The following is a 22033-nucleotide window of genomic DNA, read 5'->3' as shown; positions in this document are numbered from 1 at the left end:
CTTGCTGGAGCACTGAGGCACCTCCTGTGCCACTGAATCATTTCATTCATTCAATAGGCATCATCATTCACCAAAACACTTACCTTATTAAATCTATGCAAAATATATTTGATTCCTTTTGTTCCATTTATGCAGATTTCTCCCAAGGCAATAATGCAAGAATATTTATTGATTACATACCTTCAGCATCATAAGATCATTTCATATTTCTACTAACACAAAAGCATTGAACTTGTACTTTTCTTCTTTTATTTGAACAATTATGTTAATTATCTCCTTCCACTCCTCAATCAAACACTAGTATTTCTCCGTCTATATTTAGCAAAGCATTAACCTCCTCCTTTTAAAACTAGTTTAATGAGCTGTATAGTAATTATTTTCTTTTCATTATGTTTAACACTGTATATCTTAAATCTCAAATATGGACACATCACAGACATATTACTCACTTCATATATGGTAGTTATCTTTCAGAATATATGCGTTAGGTTCCTGAGGTGTTAACTAGATGTGAAACAGAAATGTATCTTTTTAATTCCACCTCCTCACTCTTAGGTTACATCTTCCCATTGCTCAGATTCTTCTGCCATTCACAGGGTGAAAGGGTAGACAGGTATGTGAGAAACTTTTAGTACTGTTCTATGCCTTAGAAATCACGTCTCAAAGAATCACTGTGACTCAAGCTCCAGCCTTTTCTACCTCACCCTCTCACTGCCTCTCTATGGGGAGGCATATAAGATCTAGTAAATGATAACAATGCCAAAATTGGAACACACTATGTAGAAAATTTTAAGTGTTGACCGATGCTTGGAAAAAACATTTTAAGACCCTAAAACTGTATGCATAGATTTAGTAAACTCAGTAATTTGAAATAAATACGCATCCTATTAACTTACCAGTTGTGTTTTGTGGAAAACTAGGCAGTGAAGCAGGACCATTTACTCCAGGAAGAATAACCGAAGAAAGGCCTGGGAGGCCCGAATAAGACGTTGAAGCATTGAGGCCATGCAATGTGTTATTTTCCATAACACTTTGCTGATGCAGAACTTGCTGTTGTGATGTAATTGCCAATGCATCTGTTGCCTTCTTTAGACGATCCAACTCTTGTTGAGCCATCAACTGCCGGACAGTTGTAGGAGCAAGATAGTCCTTCTCTTTATCTAACTGACACCCTACCGTTTCTTTCACTTTATTGATATGCTGTTGCGAAAAGATGTGATCTCTGATAGACAAACGTGCAGTGTACATAACACCGCATAAAGAACATTCTGTTCTTTGTCCATCAGTTCCACTTTGATTCATCATGAATGACTTTGCCATGTTCAGCTTTATTTTTTTGTCCTTTGCTCGAGCATTCTGAAACCAGACCTGGACAACTCTTTTGGGCAAATTAATTTCATTGCCAAGAAGTTCACATTCTTGCATTGTTGGTGTTCGGTAGTCAGTGAAGCATGATTTTAGGACTTTGAGTTGAAGATTACTCATTTGTGTTCTGAAGCGTTTATGGCCAGGGCGCTCACTGGATCTTGATGATTTGAGGTTAGCATGGCTCCCAAATGGACTAGGAGAACAGGGGTCAGCTAAGCTTGATGTCTCACTTCGGTCAACACTGTCATCCAGGTCATTTTCTCTTGATATGAAGCTTAGAGAAGGACTAGGTAAACTCACAGAAAGCCTTTCATCATAATAGTCAACTGTGGGAGTTGTAGTCGTCATTGACAATTGATCACCAGCTATTGATGCTTTTAGGTCATCTGCAGACTCAGTAGCTTTATTCTCTGAGGTACTAACTGTAAGGTTTTCATTTTCATTGTTTCCTTCATCTCCTGTACTTCCATCACTTACAGCTGTGTTAACAGATGATGTTTCATCATAATCTGTCTTATTCAGATCAAAACTGACAACAGCAGGGACCATGTTTGGGCTCCCTGTGTCTTCATTGCATTCTGATTTGAATAACGAAGGGCTCAGAAGATGTTTTGGTGACATGTCTGCTGTTTTACTCACAGGTGTTGAAACGGTAGACTGATCATTTTCACTTAATGCATCAATCTTGGAAAAAAGTAATGTTGGAAATTCAAAATAATTATCTTTCTGCGGACTTTCACCATCATCATCTTGTGGCATAATGGGGCTCGGGGGGAGACTGTAGCCTGCTTGTTTCGCTTCGTGCCAGTGTCGAGAACGGATATGTGTCTCGAGTGCTGTTTTTGCTTTAAAAAGCGCTCGGCAAAAAGGGCACCTTCTGTGAGACTGACTTGGGCCAAGAGCTCGAAACTGCCCCTTTCTTTCACGAGCCCTGGTGTTCTGAAACCAGACCTGAACTACGCGTTTCTTTAGGCCTACTTCACTTGAAATGTGATCCAACATTTTACGAGTAGGATTCGAATCCAACAAGTACTTTTCATACAGCACCTCAAGTTGTTCTGGAGTAATTGTTGTTCGCAGTCTTTTATCGCGATGTGGCTCATCGCTACAATTTGAGCCTTCCTTTTCAGCTTGATTGTTTTCTTCTTTCTCTTCCAATTTACGCTTAACCGTTCCAGAGGCTGTATTGGAGGGTGTTGGAACTGATGAACCAGTCTGGGAGGATATCTGTGCAAGGGGTCCAGGAAGCAACTGTCCTCCCATGAGTGGACTATTTGGATCAAAAACCATGTAGGGCATATCTAAAGATCTATCCAAGATTTGTGAATGGAGGAACTGATTCTGGGCTGCCAAAAAATGAATGTGCTGGTGCTCCTGCCAAAGTTCCAAAGTTGGAAAGGCATATTTACACTGGTCACACTGGTACTGCAACATCTGAGGAGGTAGGCTGTTCTGTAAAGAAGTGACTGCTACAGACAGAGGACTGGTTGGATGCACGGTGGTATTCTGAGGCTGTGAGTGAGGTCGCACTATTGGCTGTTGGGACTGCTTCTGCTGAGGTGCTAATGGTTGTGGCTCTGATGGAGGTGAGGGTGTCGGTTTGGCCATTTGAGGGGGTTGAGCTGCCTCAACTTGCTTTGGTTTCTCTACTGGTAAGTTAGATTTAGGTGAATTTTTATCCACTTCTAGTTTGGGCGAAGGCATCAGAGGAGTGCTAGATCCAGAACTAGAACCTGATTTAGAACCAGATCCCAGCACCTTTCCTGTTGTAGGTTTTGATGAATCTGTTGGTCCAGACGCATCAGGATGACTCGACATCATTTGGTCTGTAGCATCCATTGAATCTTCTGTTTGACTATCATCCTGACCATCATCATCTTCATCTTTGTAACACTGTTTCTTCTGATGGGTAATTAGGTCAAAAATTCGAGGAAACACGACATTGCATTTTTTACACTGATATTGCAAGTTACTGGTTCGAATATAACGTTCATTTGTTAGCTCTCTTCTTTCACTGTCTTTAGTATCTGTTTGGTTCTCAAAACTCTTTCGTGCTTTTTGACGGGCATTTTGGAACCACACAACAATTACTCGGGTAGGTAGGTTTAGAACTGTGGATAACTGTTCTATTTCATCATCTTTTGGATAAGCATTAGTATCAAAAAAGTCCTGCAGAACCCTCAACTGGTAGTCAGTGAATCGCGTCCGGGATGAGCGTTTATTTATTGTACCATCAGTCCTGTAATATTCTCCTGTACTAAAGTAAGTATCATTTCTGGATTCTTCCAATGTGGTAATAGGTGGGTTGTTGAAATTGTATGGCGAATCCTTATTTCTTTGTCTTTCTTTGAAGAGGGTATTACGAAACCAATGTTTAATAACCTTCTGAGGAAGTCCTGATTTTTCTGACATTTCTTGGATCTGTTCTTCAGTCGGAGAATTATTAATATCAAAATAAGTCCGCAAGATCTTTAGTTGGTCATCTGTAATTCTTGTGCGTGGTCGCTTGAACTGGTGATGCCTCAGAAAATTAGGATCCAAGCCTAACTGCTGTTGGCAGAGCTGTGTGAGGTCTGCAGATAAAGACTCCATGGTTGGAAGTTGTAACGTGAGCTGGGGTGGCAAAGAAGAATGCTGCATCATGACTGGGGGGAAGAGGGGCAGATCCAGGGACACAGGCATCTGTACCTGGGATTGTGAGGAAGGTGGAGGGGGTGGGGGTGGAGGCGGGGGAGGTGGAGGTGGTGGTGGCGGTAATGGTGATGGGACAGATGCTTGGAGTTTGCCATTCCCTGTTGAGGGAGGAGGTGGCGGTGGTGGTGGAGGAGGGGGAGGGGGAGGAGGAGGAGGTGGTGGTGGAGGTGCAGGTGATTCTGGTGAGGAAGGTATTACAGGATACAGCTTGTCATATGCTTCCCTGTAGTGACATGCAAATATTTCCAGCTCTCCGAATGGGAAAAACTGACAATGAACATGTTCCTGGTGACTCTTCAGAATAAGTATGTTTGAAAACAGTTTGCCACACGCTTCACATTCCAGTTTGTCCGCCCTCTCACTCTCGCCATTCTTGCTCCTCTTCTGTACTTTCTGCTTATTTTCATTAAACTGGATAACCAACTCAAAGCCAAAATTTTCCAATAAAGCCTTTGCCGCATTGCCTCTTGCGCCAGATGGAATACGAGGGGGTGGAAGCATCGATTCCATTGACTTCTGCTTTTTAAGCTCTTTATTCTCTCTTAAAGCATCGGATTCACTTAAAAAATCATGCTGTGCCTTGCTCTCTGTTATCTCCATTTGTTCCTCAGCTTCTTTCTGGGAATAAGCATCCTTTAATAACTGCGTCTCTGTGGAATTCAAAACGTTTTGTTCTTGCTTTGTTGGTTTGACTACTTGTTGCTGCTGTTTTTGTGACAGTTGCTGTGACTGCATGGCTTGGTGTTGTTGGCCATACTGTTGCTGAATTTGCAGTAAGTGTTGCCCTTGAACCTGTTGCTTTAAGTCATCCAGCAAAGATCCTGTCATTGCAGATATTCCAAAGGCCCCTGAACCAGGCAAACCTGGCTCGGCATTGAGATTAAATTCAGTGCCTGGCAGATAAAACGGGAAGAGAAACTGTGGCTGTTGCAACTGCAGCAAAGCTTCGGCTGTCATGGGGAAGTGTGGTAACAATGCTGGGTTTATAAACTGAGGCTGAAAGAAAGCAGCTTGTTGCTGCAGTTCATGCTGCAGATGCATTTGTGCCTGTGCTTGCGCCAGTGCCTGGGCTTGGGCCTGAGCCTGAGCTTGAGCCTGGGCTTGGGCCTGCACTTGAGCCTGTGCTTGGTCCTGGGCTTGGGCCTGTGCTGGTGACTGAGGGTGATGTTGGGCAGACTGGGGAGAAGTTGTATCGCTCAACTGTCTCTTGGTGGTTTCTTTGATATCTGCATTGGTGTCCTTATTAGTAACGGATGCCATCCCAAGAGAATCTGCAGGCATTTGAGCAGTGGCAGACCCACTGCTACTGCTCACGCTATTGTTTCCACTTCCAGTGCTACAATTTCCAGCTTCCAGTTTGGCTGCCCTTGCTTTTGTCTGGTGGAGCACCGATCTCATATGTATTTCCAGTGTTGAGCTTTGGCTGTAAGCAACGTTACACGTGTTGCACTTGTAGGGCTTGTTATCTATGCTGTTGTTGGATTCTTGAGGAACTGGACTTGATGCCTCTTGGAGAACTTTCTTTAGTTTGTGCAGGTGAGATACAGAATTGTAGTGAACCAAGAGGATATTCTTCTGAGTGAAAGATTCTTTACACACTGTGCACTTGTAAGGTCGAGAAGGATCTAAAAACTTTTCCATTGTAAAATTTGGACCTTTACGGAAAGGCAGTGTCCGCTTTGGTTCTGCACTTAAATCATCTAGAATGGAGCTGCTGTCACTTCCTGTTGGACTGACTTTCCCATCCTGGTCTATTTCTTCTTCTTTATCCATTTCCTGCACCAGGATGTTATCGTCTTGACTGATGACATCATTTTCTGACCAGAACTCCCCATTCACATGGTAACTCCCACAAATCTGTTGTACTTCAGACTCACTTAGTTCAGGATGACTGGTTTCTAAATGTCTCTTTAAAGCCAGAAAAGTGCGGAAGCTGCGCTGACAAAGGCTGCACATTGTGGCAGCCCGTATAGCATGATACTGAGAATGAATCTGAAGTTTCTGCATGGTCTTGAAAGCCAGACTACATTGACTGCAGCGATACTTGTACACATGGCGATCAGATACTGGTAACTGTTGCCTTTTCTGCAGTTCATTCAGTTGATCTTGCAAAGAATCCGAAATCTTAAACCGTTGACTTCCATCCTTCTTCCAGTCAGCAGGATCTGAAGCTTCCTTCGGCAGTTTCTGCTCCTCAGTTTTCGACTCAGTTCCAGACTTGTTATCTGAGACTATATAAAACTTTCCCTCTGAATATTCACCTATTCAATAAAAAAAAGGTGCAAGATGAAAGGAATGCATGTTGTGATTCCAAAACACCATAACTCTCCTAAATTTCCTACAAGAGGCTTAAAGTGAGTTCCACACCTCCTTTTATACAGAGACCACCGCAAAAGCCCCAAGCACAGCATATTATTTTATTCTCTGATACAGCTATAAGCAATTAACAACACAAGCTCAAAACCCGTCATCTTTCAGACTATTTAAAGCCATTGATAGATTTACAGAGTAGAAACTCTGTCTGAGGGGATGAGCAAGAATGATTGCTCAGATCGAAGAAGACAAATTCCAAACATTTTTGAGCCTGTTCCTGGAGGCTTTTGCTTTTAAGTATTTCCGAGTTTCAGAACAGGACACGATTGCCCACAACTAATATAGGCTGGATTACTCAGGTAATTTGAAAAGTACCAATTGCCCACAACTAAGATATGTTGCCAAAGAGCTGCTGGAACAGAGCAGGTGAATGCCAGCTCCTCCTCCTCCTCCTCCTCCTCCCCTTTACCACCACCCCCCCCCCACCCCCCCCCAAGATTAGGGGATTTGCAGCTCATGGTGAATGAGCTGAGAACTTGGGGATCCAGGTTTTGTCCCAGATTACAATTCCACTTCTATGGTAGAATTCCTATTTCAGAACATTTAATGTCTGTTGAAGGCTCATTTTACAGTTTCATCCAAAAGACTCCACCTTGTACAAATGCAGCAAGCCTTCAGCACTGCACTAATGTCAGTTGTGAAGTGTGGCTGCAACCCAAAACCTTCAAATTTTGAGGCAATAGTCAAATAGAAAATATTTAAAAAGTTACATTTCTAATGATGTCGTGAGATTTTTCTTAACCCTTAGTTTATTCAGTTATGTGACTCTTAAACCTGGGAATATCTTGTGACCCCTGTACAAGCAGAATGCTCCTCAACTCCCCCCAGACCAGTAAATCTGACTCATTGTAGATTGTGAAAGCTCCATATAATACCCCTGGAACACAGAAACTTGTTCCTTTGACTTATTTCAAAGTCTTCCAGTGTCCTGGCACAACAGGTCTGTGAGGTGTATTTCTAAATTGCCAGTGGAGAGCAAGTGACCATAACCACAAATGTCATACCCATTTGTAGCTCCACAAGGAAGACTTTTCTAAATGTAGATGTGAATAAATGCTGTTCCACTCTGAAATGCTTAAAGAAACACTAATTTGTGAAATCTTTGGCTGACTTTGGGTTTATATGGTAAATATAAATGCCCACCTATATTCTCCATCCTCCAACACCTATAGTCATTCAAACACTCATTTTAACATTCATAAGTTTAATAACCTTATGGTATGCCTGGGTTAGTCTAATTCAACCACCAAGGCCCAATACTCTACTGCAAGGGGCAAATCATCATTGTTCAGCTGAAAGTTGGTGAATTTCACCTTATCAAAAACTTCTAAGATCCATTGCTGCTCTCAGCTCCAATGGGAATGGCTCCCTGAAGAATAAATGATGCACCCTTAATTTCAAAGACCTGCTCAGATGGAATTGAAATTTACTTTGCGGCAATGGGTTTTACACTTAATCTGGGCATGCATGATGCTGGTATTTAATACCTTATGTGCTACTCTGTTCCACCTCCTTCAGTATTAATATCTCTCATCTTACCGAGTATGAATGAAAGTGGGAAAAAAAAAGCACCTTGAAAACAAATCTCCATACTACATAATATACTTACTTGCACAATGACAGATATTTGAAAGAACAGGGGCAAGAGACATTTATCACCATATAATGGAAAAATCCAGGAAAGTAAGCAAATAAACTCCTTCATTGGTTATTGGAAATTCTGAAGGTCCGCTCAAATTTGCGCAAAAAAATAGTGAAAACTGCAATTTATTTAATGGAACACTTAAAAGTACTGGATAGAAGCTGCAAAAAATGGACACATTTCCAAGTACAGGCAGTCCATGGGTTACATAAGGGTTCTGTTCCTGAGAACTGTCCCTGAGTAGGTTGTCTGAAAGTCAGAAATGTCTGTTTTCTATAGTAACCCATATCGTATCATTCTATATACATTTGCTATAATTCTTTCATTTCATTAAACACTCACCTTAACACTACCCACAATTAAACTAATGTAATATATATACAGTATCTAGTCTTTAATGAATAGCATGAAACATTTTATTATCGTTTTTATTACTAGCTTGAAAAGGGCTTTAAAAATGTATGAGAGAATTTGCATAAAGTCCGAATTCTATAAGTCAAGTCATTTGTAACCTGGAGAGCCCCTCTATATTATGCATCTTTTGTGAACTACAATTACTTAAAATAGTTGTCAAGTAGAATTATATAAAGATATTAGTAGCCTTTGATCCAGCCCATGCTTATGTTCTTGTCCTCCCCTCCATGGACTCTGATTATGCTGGCTGCTTCACCAAGGCAGCAAGAGGTATAGACAAAGACCCCCACCCACCCAGACATTCTCTCTTCTCTCCTCTCCCATCAGGCAGAAGATACAGAAGCCTGAGGGCACATACCACAGGCTCAAGGACAGCTTCTATCCCACTGTGATAAGACTATTGAATGGTTCCCTTATATGATGAAATGGACTCTTGACCTCACAATCTACCTTGTTATGACCTTGCACCTTATTGTCTACCTACAATGCACTTCCCTATAGCTGCGACACTTTACTCTGTATTCTGTTGTTGTTTTTACCCTGTACTACCTCAATGCACTGTGTAATGAATTGATCTGTACAAACGGTATGCAAGACAAGTTTTTCATTGTACCTCAGTACAAGTGACAATAATATACCGATACCCTCTCATATGGCGAGCATCTGCACACACCTTGCTGCAATTGTCAGCAGGAGAGCATATCTTCTCCCATTTTAAAATATGTTGTTAAAGCACATTTGAGGGATCAGTCAGTTGGAGGCAATTTAGCATCCAAATTGTAATTTTATCAGCTGGGTTATTTATTACATAGCTCTCATACTAACTATATACCACATAGAAAGCTGGCATCTGTTGCATTGAAGGGCTTACCGGATGGTTTACATGATTCTTCTGTAGTTACTGTTGCAGTATTGCTAAGGAAACATTGCAGTTTCTCAGAACCAGTTGAGGGCAATATGCTGGTGGAGTTCATTCCATCTGGAAGAGACACCTTTAAAAGACATAAGACTGTGTAATATATCAATATGAAGACATTACACAAACAACTGTTGTATTTATTTATGGAAAAATCTATTTCATCCGGATGACACATTTTTCTGGAAATCATTCCATGCATTCTTTTATCAAAGGGAAAGCAATGGCTGGAATGAACTTTGCCAATAAAAATTATGGAGGAAATTTCATTTATTGTATCTTTATGTAAAACAGTAACCAAAACATCATCTATGGACTTCATATAATTTGATGGATTCAGAGTGATAGCACTAATAGTTTGAACAAATGATCAAATTTTAGCTCCTTTATTTTCCTCAATATTGGTTGCATCCATGTTGGCAAAAAGAATGGAATTTGGTCCTACTGTTTTAATGCTTATTTTGGCAACTCATTTCTAGATTTGGTAGGTGGGATGCAGATAATGTTGTTGGGGTTGGGGGGGTGGCATTGGGTGAACATGTTTATGATGTAAAATAATGCTTTTTTTTAAACAGTATCTGAAGACACTAAGATGTATGCTCCAAGTTGATGAGATTAGACTGAGTTTCAGTTCCTGTCTGACCAGGTGTTGCATACTTTCTGCATCCATTAAGAGGGCTAATGTTTCCCCCTTCGGGAGACACTGCTGCAGCTGTTGTACCAACCATAGCAACTTTTCATTATTCATTTTTGGGATCTGGGCAAGGTCAGTAGTTATTGCCCTTGAAAAGATAGTGGTGAGCTGCTGCCTTGAACTACTATAGATCTTCTACTGAAGGGAGTTCCAGGAGTTAGACCCATCTTTTACTTGCAATGCTTTTATTTGTTATCACATAACTGACTGTCAAATCACCATCAACCTTTTGTAAGGATCCTGAGAAACCTACTTAGGAATAATCATGTGATCCTGCCTTGTTAGGTATTAGGTCAGCAAGGGCCAATTGCCAGGCAGCATTTGTTTTCAGCACCAATGGCTATTTGCAGCCTGTGCAAAGAAACAGTAGCAATCGGCTTAAACTTAGCTCCATTTCCTTACAAGAAAAGAGCAGTCTGAAACCTACAGTTCACCACTTCTCTCTGCTTTCTATCTCTTATATATGTTATTGCTGCTGCTTCTCATTTAATCCACTGGCTTCAATTTTGTTAGAACATTTGTAAATCCCACTTTGCCAACTACCCTTTGAAAGTCTAGATGTACAAAGTCAACCAAACCAGCTTTACCTCTCCATTACTTTTGCAAAGAATCCAACCCAATCTGTCAGCACAATTTTCCTCCAACAAGTCGGTTATGGCTGTCATGATTATGTATTTGTTCCCATGTTTTGGTTATTAAAATGAATACTTCTGTAACTTTTGTGGGATTTCCATTCGATCATCAATTAATTGTTCTGTAGGGGAAAAGAAATCTCTATGGTCAGGTCAAGTCATTAACCTGAAATGTTAACGTTGTTTCTTGCTCCACAAACGCTATCTGATCTACTGGGTGTTTTCTACATTTGTCTGATTTCCATCAACTGCAGTACTTTAGATTTTTCTTAATCTTCATTTTTGCTTGTGGCTCCTTAATTTTGTGTTTCCTTTCTCTACAAATACCTTCTATCCTTGTTATAGTAAATACCTAATTTAAATTTAATATCATGCCTCTTGAGACTTTAAGGAGCTGCATCATGCGCCGTACTAACTTCTTTGTTAAAGCCCATTTTAGGTCTGTAATGTCCACTTTGTAACCTAAGAGCTGCAGTTGTTCTTATCATTCATCTTTGAAATTAATTAGTGAAAAAGAAAAACAAGTTATGTAATAAAAATGATCCTTTAATGCTTCAGACTAGCCAATGCACCACCAATACCTTTGCTAATTCTACCATTAAATGTGCAAAATGGCTGTATAAAAAGAATGAAAACATCTATGATTATTCAGCAGCACCAAATTTCCTGTCTGATATAAGCAAGGATCATGTCTTAATCCTACAAACTACACCTTGCACTAACTATTTTGTTTTGATTTTCGTTTGAATTGTGAACGTGAAGACTATTAGAAAATATATCACAAGTGTTTAGAAGCACAATTGCAATTTTTTTAAGGCAAACTATGTTATGAGAAACAGTACATTTACCTTCCCAGCCTACAAGTTCTTTCTGATGAGATCATAGTAGATGCATTTGCTCTATGTACACTCCACAGGGATGTAAAATTCATTTGGACAAAAAAAAAAGACTTGTAACAAACATTTCCTTGCATAAAGATAAAATGTTAGAAATGATGTTATATAATGTGTATGGAGACACAAGCAACTGCAGATGCTGTCATCTGGAGCAGAAAACAAAGCAGAAGGGAAGGAATTGTCAATGCTTCAACAGGATCCTGATCAGGGTCTCAATCCGAAACGTAAAGTTGTAAAACATTATGGAAAGGCACAAGTAAAGCCCATACTTCCTTTCCCTGAAGAGGACATGTAATCCTCCTAAGACAGGATTGGTGTTCATTATCCTTGAACAGCTAATGCACGTGTTATAAATTTTTGGAAATAAAACAAGGGGCTGAAATTCCTTCAAACTAAGTAGTTGTGGAAAATGGATGAAAATTGGATTGTACTACTAGCTCCATTTCTTCTATTTACAGAACATAGTACAAGCCCTTCAGTCCACGATGTTGTGCCGACATTTGATCTCTTCATGGAAGTGCCAAGGAGAGTGGGTGTTGGGCAGGCTTTCTGAGCAATCTTGCTGCCTACTTCCCCTCTTAGCTACACGACCCAAGATTGTTCAAGGGCATTAGGTCACTGTGGTGATAATGAGACCAAAATTATGCAAATGGTGAGAGACTTAACAGTAGCCAGTTGTCCCTCTAATTCTGCCTCCACCTTTTTTGGGCCTCAGTTTCAACTCAATTAGTGTAGGAATGTGTATGTGAACTGAAATAACATAGGAAAACTGATTTGTATGTCACACAGACAGCCTTACCTAACCTCACAGAATTCTGTCAACCTGTTTTAGATAAAAATAAATTACTTTGAATTCAGTGGCTGTTATTTTGCTGGCACAAGACAGCACATGACAAGGTACCATAAACAGCAATGAGATAAATGGAAGGTTGTTCTGTTTTGGTGGGGTGGATTGTAACCTGTACCTCCCTGTGCTTTACTCAGTACCATGAGATCTATATAAAGCCCATTTCAACATCTTGAACAGGCATTTGTGGCTTTGGTGTAATATTTCTGCTAAAGGACAATTCTTCAAATAATAGAGTACTCCCATTGCGCTAGATTATCAGATTAGTGTCTGCACAAATCCTGGAGGGAGGCATAAAGGCAAGATTAAGAGCGATTCAACCCAATTGATATGAGAATACTTCCAGACTAGGAGAGGAGTAGGAAAACAACTTTGTACTGTATATTTTATGCATGTAATTCTCTGTGACTGCTTAAAAATCAATACAAGATTGAAGACACAAATCAACTGAGGGTGAAGCCATGTGTCTATTATAACCTATATCTCTCAATTATTATTTTTAAACAACTGTCACAGAATAGGAATATTGGAAATTACAGGATCATAGAAGACATTGCAATTCACCCCAAAACTAGCACCCTGTAAATGCCCACATGCTCAAGTATCCACTTCTGCTCGATGGTCTAGAAATTAATTCTTATAATGCTGTCAAAAGAGTGCTGCACAATTGAAAACAAGTTTAACCCAGAACAGAGCAAAATTGCATCCATTTCCCGGTTTCTTCATATGCAAATTTGATCCCTAACTTTCCATCAGGTCTTGGTGCTGGAACCATATTTCAGGCATACAATTCTCTCAACAACAAGTGTGCAGCACCCAATTTTCAGCTCGAGTGTGGTTTTTCAACCTCACTGGCTGAAAAAGAACAGCTCTCGTTTCCTCAACGAGACAAATCATACTTCATGAGCATTGTGTCCCCTGGAACCAGATTATTTAAAGGACAAACCACAAGATCACAAGACAAGGGAGCAGAAGCAGGCCATTCGGCCCATCAAGTCTGCTCCAAGGAAAAGGGGAAAAAAGAAATGAGAAATGGGGAATGGGGGAGGAAAAAAAACCCTATTCTAATCCCAATTTCCGGCCTTATCCCCATATCCCTTGATATTCCTGACTATTTAGGTATCTATCTATCTCCTGAATTCTTTGCCAGGCTGCTCCATGGCTCCCTGCAACCTCAATGCTTATCCTACATTCTGCTCGCACTTTAAAACTGTCTTCCTTATGTCTTCAACAACATTTCTGTCCTCAAAACTAAACTCCATTTGGGGTTTGCCTACCAACCTCTCTCTTGTTGAATGGCATTAAGGTGGAGCATAAGATGACAGAGTCATCACAGGCAACCATGGAAACACCACAGAGTAGGAAGCACAAGGTCACCTTATCCACCCAGAGGTCTGGGGAAGCAAGCTCATTCCTGGACGTTTCTGAGGAGTGTTGGCTTGTAGGTACAATTCACTGCTAATTGAGTCATCCTACAGTCTCAAATTCAGGTTTATGCATATCTGGACTACTCTCAACTCCTCAAGATCGCAGTCACTCTCAAGTTCCGGGCATCAGGATCATTCTAGGTGGCTGTCACTAATCTAGTGTATATCATAAATGTTATTGTATGTCTCATTAGGGTGGTCACCCAAGGAGAGAAGATTTTGGCCCACAGGAGCAGGCAGAGTGGGCATGGGAATGTTCTATTACTGCAGACTTCCTCAAAGTGCAAACAGTTATAGACTCGTGCATCAGGTATTGTTCCTTACACAGATCCACCCTGGAATGAGTGTCTGGCTGTAGCCCCGGAGAGTCTGCATGGTCCCCAGCACAGAGAACATCTCTCCTGTGAATAATGTTCTCCACCATCCAGTCCAGGTCCCCCTCTGAGGCTTGGGAGCTCTGTCCCTCCCCTCTCCCATCACTGCACCAGCTATTCTTGAATAAGCTACGCTCTCCAGCATTTGGAGAAGTGCTGCTTGTATTCTTCATGTGTCTCTATAAGGCCTAGTTTCTGTGATCACAGCTGAAGGACTAAGTAATAACTCTGTTGCAAAGCATGCTCTGAAACAGACACAACACATTGCTACATTGGGAAACATGACACTGCTCTTTTGTATACGTCACAATGCAAGATTGCAATCGTAATGTGTTCGCATGCTACAAAACTCTGTTTAAGTACAAATAAAAAGCACAAGAGGCACTTCTAGACCAATCCGTCTGCACTGTCATCGTGGAAAGGGTGAGCAGCTTAAAGTTCCTGGGCGTCAACATCTTGGAGAATCTATCCTGGGCCCAATACACTGATACAATCACGAAGAAGGCAAACCAGCAGCTCTACTTTGTTAGGAGTTTGAGCAGATTTGGTATGTTAATAAAGACTCTTGCAAATTTCTATAGATGTACGGCGAAGAGCATTCTGACTGGTTGCATCACCGCCTGGGATGGAGGCGCAATGTGCAGGATCGAAAGAGGCTGCAGAGGGTTGTAGACTCAGCCAGCTCCATCACGGGCACAACCCTCCCCACTATCAGGGACATCTTCAAGAGGTGGTGTCTCAAAAAGGTGGCATCCATCACTAAGGACCCTCACCATCCGGTCCATGCCCGCTGCTCGTTACTACCATTGGGGAGGAGGTACAGGAGCCTGAAGACCCACACTCAACGACTTAGGAAGAGCTTCTTTCCCCTCTGCCATCAGATTTCTGAACGGTCCATGAACCCATGAACACTACTTTGTTATTCCTTCTTTTGCACTATTTATTTTATAATTTATAGTAATTTTTGTCTTGCACTGTACTGCTGCTGCAAAACAACAAATTTCACAATGTATGGCAGTGATAATAAAGCTGATTCTGATTCATTTTAATGCAGTCTCTTTCACATTTTTATCATGTAGTTAAATCTAAATTATTTGTGAGCCCTCTTCCAAATGCTCCTATCCTAAGCTTCCTCAACTCCAGAGCAACAAATTCCAAGATCATCGTCCATATCCAGAAACTCCAGTATTTTTTTTCATCTACTTGGCAGTATATTCAGTAATTATCACAATTTTCTTCTCCGCTATGCTTTAAATATCAACTTTCACTTTTCCTTCTCTATACAAGTATCATCTACTGTAAATATTTACCTGCCAATGAAAGACCCACTGAGGCTTTGCAAAGTATTTTGATAGATCATTCCAGAACGCTGGTGTAACACTGAACATTTGCAAACAGTGAGGTAGTTCCTTGCACTACGGGAATTAATTGAAAGGGAAACTAATTTTCCCAGTGACTTGTGTTTCTTGCTTCTCCCTGGCTGTTCTCATCAACCATTTTCATATCAGAGCCATATTTAATTTTAAGCACCCAAAACCCTATCCCCATTTTACCATGCACATTTTAGGTTTCGCTCCTAACACTGCCTTTCTTCAAAGTAATTAATGCATATTCCTGTCATTTATGAACAAACTCGGATTTTTTTCTGAATAATAATAATCCATTTTAGAGGAGTGAATACATTCAGGGGCATGATAACCCGGATATCAGGACATTAGTATTTTCTACAAATCTATTATATAATTTTATTTACATTTTCACTTATATTGCCAAACAGAGCAGAATAAGAATCCAAAATGCCCAATATTGTATAAAATACCCTTTATGCAATGAATTTGTCAGGAGTAAGATAGCCTATATAAATCCATTCCTTGTGCACATATTCTCTGCTATTTCAGTTTGCTTTATTTTACCCTTATTTCCATTAATAGCCATTTACTATACTTAAACCAACTGTTGAGTGTGTCCAGATTTCTTTGATTGCTCTAAAGTTTCTCATATTGGTCAGCCTGCTACACAGCAGGATGTCAGTAAATTTCATAATATTGCTGCATGTACCCTTCTCTGTGAGAACTGCTTTGGGACTCATACATCAGTGACCTCAAAGTGGAGGCTTTCCATCACCCTTTAGCTTCCTTTTGGTGAATTTTAAATCAGCTAGTTAATTTGTTATTAATGCCATAAGACTGGGAATTTCCTCAGAGCTGCTCCTGGGGTTTCTGCTGGCAAAGTTAAAACACAAGAGTGGGAACAGCTGCAAGGAAATTCCCAGTCCTGATCTCCTTTAACAGTTTTATATGTGGAATTTTATTAAATTCTTTCTTAAAATCCAATTATATTAATAATGCATACCATCTAATATGCTTAATTCCTTACAGGATCTTGTAGGTATGACCTGTTGTTTCTAATTTAAATTGACTATTCATGGTGACCTGAACATTGACAGTGTGCATAAAGTGCTTTGCAATGGTCATGCCTTCTCTAACAATGTTAGACCAACCAAATTTTCTTCACATCAACTTTTGAAATATGACACAGACAATTGCCGATATTTACAAAACTTTCTGAAATACCAACTTTCTTGAGGATTTCAAGAAGTATCTTAGAGCCCACTAATATTTCGCATTTGTTGTGCTTTCAAAACAATACCCTCTCAGTATTACACCAGCTAGTCAATCTGGCATGTGTCCGGGTCTTTTGGAGTGGGACTCGAACCCATAAACTTCTGACAGATGCAGTTATGCTGCCACTGAGGCAAAGGCAACACCTAAAGTATTCACGCCACACATCTGTTTCCTCTTATCCTCTCATTACACATCTATATAAATAGTTTCTTTAAAAATCCACTTCATCTTCAAAGTGGGTTTCCTCTACATGACTAAAAGATTTCATTGAAACTGCCTTGCTGCTGTCTACATTGCATTTTTCTAGTAGCCTTTTACCTCCTCGTAAGGTCAGTGTTCATAAATGTATGTTATTGCTATTTTTATACAATTGTGCTCAACACCTAGGTGACTTTTGACTTGCCCTACAACCACTGATTCTTGTGTTGTGCTCAGCTGGTCATGCTCTCCTTTGAATCTTGCTTTTCTCATTCATTTTCTTGAACACTACAGTGTCTAGAGATCAGAAATGTTTATTCTTAATGCACTGGATATATATAATTTTACTTCAAAGTGTCAAAGCGTGGAACTTTCTGTTAACTGGCAGTCGGTCAGTAATTATTATACAATGTAAATCACGACAGGATTACATTGCATTCTGTGAAGTGCAATAAGTTCTCAGCTGGCAGACTTGTACTTGAACATGTATGAATTTTAATTTCCAGTTTTGAAGAGAAAACACGGTTTATTGAGGTAGATTTTAAACTGCTTACGGTTGTGAGTAGCTTCTCCACACAGTCAGGTGCCACGCTGTGCAAGTGGGTCAGGTGGAGCTGGAGATGTATCTTGTTGCTGAGGACATCCTGACAGAGAGGGCAGCAGATGACTGGCTGCATGGAATGTTGGGACATAACATGCATCTGGATCCTGTTTGCATCCTTACTGTTATAATTACAGTAAGGGCACTGGTAAAGCTGAAACCAAATAGCATGTAATACAATTTATATTAAAAGCTAGTGGAACATAACAGCAAAACTTCCTGTGCTCTGCCTTTTGTTTTGAATGATTTGCATATCATTTCATTCTGCAGTGAGATATTACCAGTACATTCATAAAACATGAAGTCAAATTGAATACAATGTTTATTCCTTCATTTCAACAAGGGCCAGTTCAATGCTGAAAAAAAAGTGGCTAATCGAATTGTCCTCACATTTCACAATAAAATTTTGAATCAAGTGTACTTCTTTCAAATAGTTTTATCACTGTGAAAAATTAGACACATTGTATTTTGCTAATTTCAGTACTTTGAAAGAAGGTCCTGTTTACAATGAAGGAATTTCTTGCGTTATTGCCAAAAATTAAGGCAAGTTGGCTTTAACCAATAGTTGAAAACTGAATGATTTACATCAATTTATGGCAATTGCAAAATTTCACAATTGTCAGGAAACCTTGAACAGATAATTGCTGGTAAACAAAGAACGATTAATTGGAAAAAATAATAAGAAGGTTAAACTAAAGAAAATGAAGGAATAATTTTTTGCCTCTTACCTGCTCCTGACTGGGTTTACTGCTACCAGATGAGCGAGGTCTCTTGGAAGGAAGGTCTTCATCTCCCCCCTGCGGTAGTGACCGTTTTTCCACCAAAGGGCTTTCTTGAGGTTCTGAACATATCACATCAGTTCCTTCTAAGAGAATATAATTTATCAACATGTGAACAAATTAGCAAAAGAAAAATCAAAGATCTTCAATGTAATTATTCATGAGATTTACTTCTGCAAACTGGTGGAAAGACCATTTTGACTTAGATTGTCATTTAAAGGGAAAAGCTTGTTAAAGATTTCACTTTCTCACAAAGAAGCAGGCAGAATTAAAGCATTTAAGTGGTGCATTCTATTAACACAAAACAGAATGGTGCACTATTTTGTTTGCTACTCACCATATCTAGAAATGGGAATAAACAACAGCAAAATACAACAATAATTAGAATGTATTTTGTTTTCTCAAATGAAAATCTGTTTGTCTTTACATCTAAGTAGTGCATCCCAATATTTATTTGTTTCAACTCTATCAGTACCTCATTTTGTGAGTGGATAACAGATTATAAACACCTCCCACTGGTTGGGAAGAACAACCTCCATTGTCAGAATTCTTATTTACTAGGCACTCATTCAGAAAGATATCACCTTTGTGTGCAACAATGTGATTCTGGTAATTCAGACCTTTACTGCAGTTGATTCCTGGCTTTGATATTTTAGAAAAATGCCCAACTCTATTTTGTTTCTGTAGCCTCTAAAAACAGAGTTGCTTTATCAATTCAAGAAAACTAAAAACACTCAAATAAAATAATGGGAAAAATACAGATATTTTTGTGCTAATTTGGAAAAATTATCCACTAGCCAAAACCTTTTATATACATTTGAACCAAAGGATTAAGTTACAATGTGAAATAGAATTTCCACCAACCAAAAAGTTATTCTTGTTTCATGGAATTTAAACAAAAATTGCAAAACAGGCCAACTTGATAAATCTAATAATTACTTCTTGGCTGTTTAGATAACCTCTTGCTAGCTTGGAAGATTAATCAATATTACTCTTTGACCAGCTCAGCAGTCTGGATTCCAATCTGCTTCAATTCAGAACACTACATTTGACAAAAAGATCAGCCTATGTAAACATTAACTGTGTTTTACGCGCTAAACAGAATTATATGTTTATGTCTGCTGTGCATTCCTAGATCATTATTGATGGTCAAAGTTATTTTTAGCTACAGTAATGAATGCCACTCTATTTCACTCAAATGAAATTCAAGCTAAATTTACTCTACCTGTGATACAAACATTTGGAATAAAAGTCTAGCCAACTCCATGTTACACAGAAACAAAAATCAGACACATCGGAGACGAGGGTGCAGTGCAGATTTCCCAGTGTATCACAGTATTCTTCAACAACAAATTGCTAGATAATCTTTTATTCCAGTTGGATATTACACCGCTGTTGGGTAGGCATGTCACATACATCTCATGGCAAACAGAAAACCTCATTTACCAGCCTTTCCAATCTCATCCCTGCTCAGCACCATCTGACATTTTTCAGCTGTTTATTATAAGCACTTCTAATTTTAACTTTCAATTTTCACCATCTTCCAGTCAATTTGAAACTAAATTATCTTGAAATTGACGATAGCATCACTGGACAATGTCGTGAAAATATATCTTATAATGCAATGAAGATGAGCAATTGATTGCTATCAGATGTGTGTATGTGTACATGTGTGTGTGTGTGTGTGTGTGTGTGTGTGTGTGTGTGTATATTATACAGTATATATGTGTGTATATTACATGTGATGACTCTACTATTTGATAAATACACAATAAATTATTTAAATGAAACATGAGAGTGAAACTATTTTAAATGGATGACAGTATGTAAATTCTAATATATGCAATTTCTACTACATGTTCTTAGAACTGTCTTCATGACAAGAGCTATCGTTAGTAGAAAAAAGTGGACATTTTTGTCTGCAGACAAATACTTTTACCTCATAAACGTTATATTTTGACAAGCAAGTCCTTAAGCAGCACATCTTACATTTATGGCTGACATTTAATTTTTATTAACATTATGTTTAATACTCAGCTTTAGAGCTTGCTGTCACATTCCTTAACATAAAATTGTTTCTGCTTATGTATGTATTCTGACCTCATTTTATTTTCACCTATAAAATAAAGCACTATTCTAAGTAGCTGCCACACGATATTTCTCAGAATGACACAGGTTTTTCAAGATCCCAGGAGCTTGGTCAATTACAACAAAACAAAATGTGGTGTGTGATATTTGCGCAGCACGAATCTAGTCTACAAGTCAGGCAATTAACCTGGCTGTTGATTGCAGCTGTCTGAAAGATTGATTTCAAGAATCGCCCTGACATTGCTTATCAACTTGAAAATAATATGGCACTATTAACATAGAATAATCTAGTTAGTATACCATTCCAATTATTGCCTAGTGGGCTCAAATAAAATGCATTTACCTATTATGCTTCCTATCCAAATGCCTACTATTCCTAAATTAATTTTTGACTTATGTCTAAGTCTCAGCCATCATTGTTTGTGGTATAATATGTTTTTGTTGCTCGTAATAATTGGTACTGAATTATCCACATGCATTAAAAGTGTCAAGAATGAAAAATTCAAAATGATTCTTGCATAATATGTAAAAACAATTTGATCTATTCCAAATACTAATAGGCTTACTGCTAACGTATAATGAAATTGACTCAAAATGAGTAAAGCAAAACAGTATATTTAAACAGCTAAAATAGAGAATGAAAATGAGAAAGTACAGTTCTGGAGGCCAATCAACTCCTTACAAAGAACCTAAGATGCTAAATAGAAGTTCTAGATTGTTGGCTACTTGCATTCAATGAAACCATTAACACTGTCCTAAAGAACTTCATTTTTAAAATATTGAAGATCACTTACTTGTACCACTTTGTAAGGCTAAGCCCATTATTGACATAATCATGAATTATAGTAAACTGATCTTAAGTACAATTGCCAGTATAATGTATAGCCAGACAGGCATTGTGTTTACATACAATCCTATATATCCATGAGAATTAATTATACATCAGTTTAAAATAATGTTTGCAAAATATCAAAACATCATTTTGGGTTTTGCAAATGGTAATGTTTGGAACTGGTTAATTCAGGGAGAGAAGTGCTGTATGTGTTAGCTAAAAATCTACAGATCACAAATTTCATATTTACAGGCTAATTTAATATTTTATGCCTCATCTTTGTCTTTCAAAAATAGAAATCAATTCTTATGTATTCAGGATGCAAAAGTAACAATCTGCATATTTCCAATGCTGATTGTAAACTTACCACATTTTCTGATTCAAAGGACCATTCTAAATCTGCAGCATTAAGTAGTACAATTCTAAATTAAAAACTTACTCCAATTTTTATTTTTGTTCTATATATGCAGAACTCTCCTAAATGAGTTAATTGGCTTCAAACATTTGAAATGACTAGAGGTAAATACAATAGCAGAAGTAGTGCTTTTCCATTACATTTTACATCTCTTGTCATTGATGTGAAATACAGAGATGGAAAAGTAGGTTAACCATTACTGACCCATAGTTCAAATGG

General features: G+C 38.9%; 1 protein-coding gene across 2 annotated transcripts in view; it reads right to left on the bottom strand.

The window, feature by feature from the left end:
- The window catches only part of LOC127574306 (zinc finger homeobox protein 4-like), a 201362-nt gene that overhangs the window by 10160 nt on the left and 169169 nt on the right, over positions 1–22033 (bottom strand). For both annotated transcript variants that reach the window (XM_052023207.1, XM_052023206.1), the window contains 4 exons: positions 18429–18565; positions 17654–17854; positions 9363–9483; positions 897–6323 (listed from right to left, as the gene is read on the bottom strand). In XM_052023207.1, coding sequence (XP_051879167.1) covers positions 897–6323; positions 9363–9483; positions 17654–17854; positions 18429–18565 — 5886 coding nt within the window. The remainder of the gene's footprint in view (positions 1–896; positions 6324–9362; positions 9484–17653; positions 17855–18428; positions 18566–22033) is intronic.

The sequence above is a fragment of the Pristis pectinata genome, chromosome 9 (assembly GCF_009764475.1).
Source record: "Pristis pectinata isolate sPriPec2 chromosome 9, sPriPec2.1.pri, whole genome shotgun sequence".
NCBI lineage: Eukaryota > Metazoa > Chordata > Chondrichthyes > Rhinopristiformes > Pristidae > Pristis > Pristis pectinata.
Note: the sequence above shows the minus strand (reverse complement) of the source record. Positions and strands in the feature narration are given on the sequence as shown.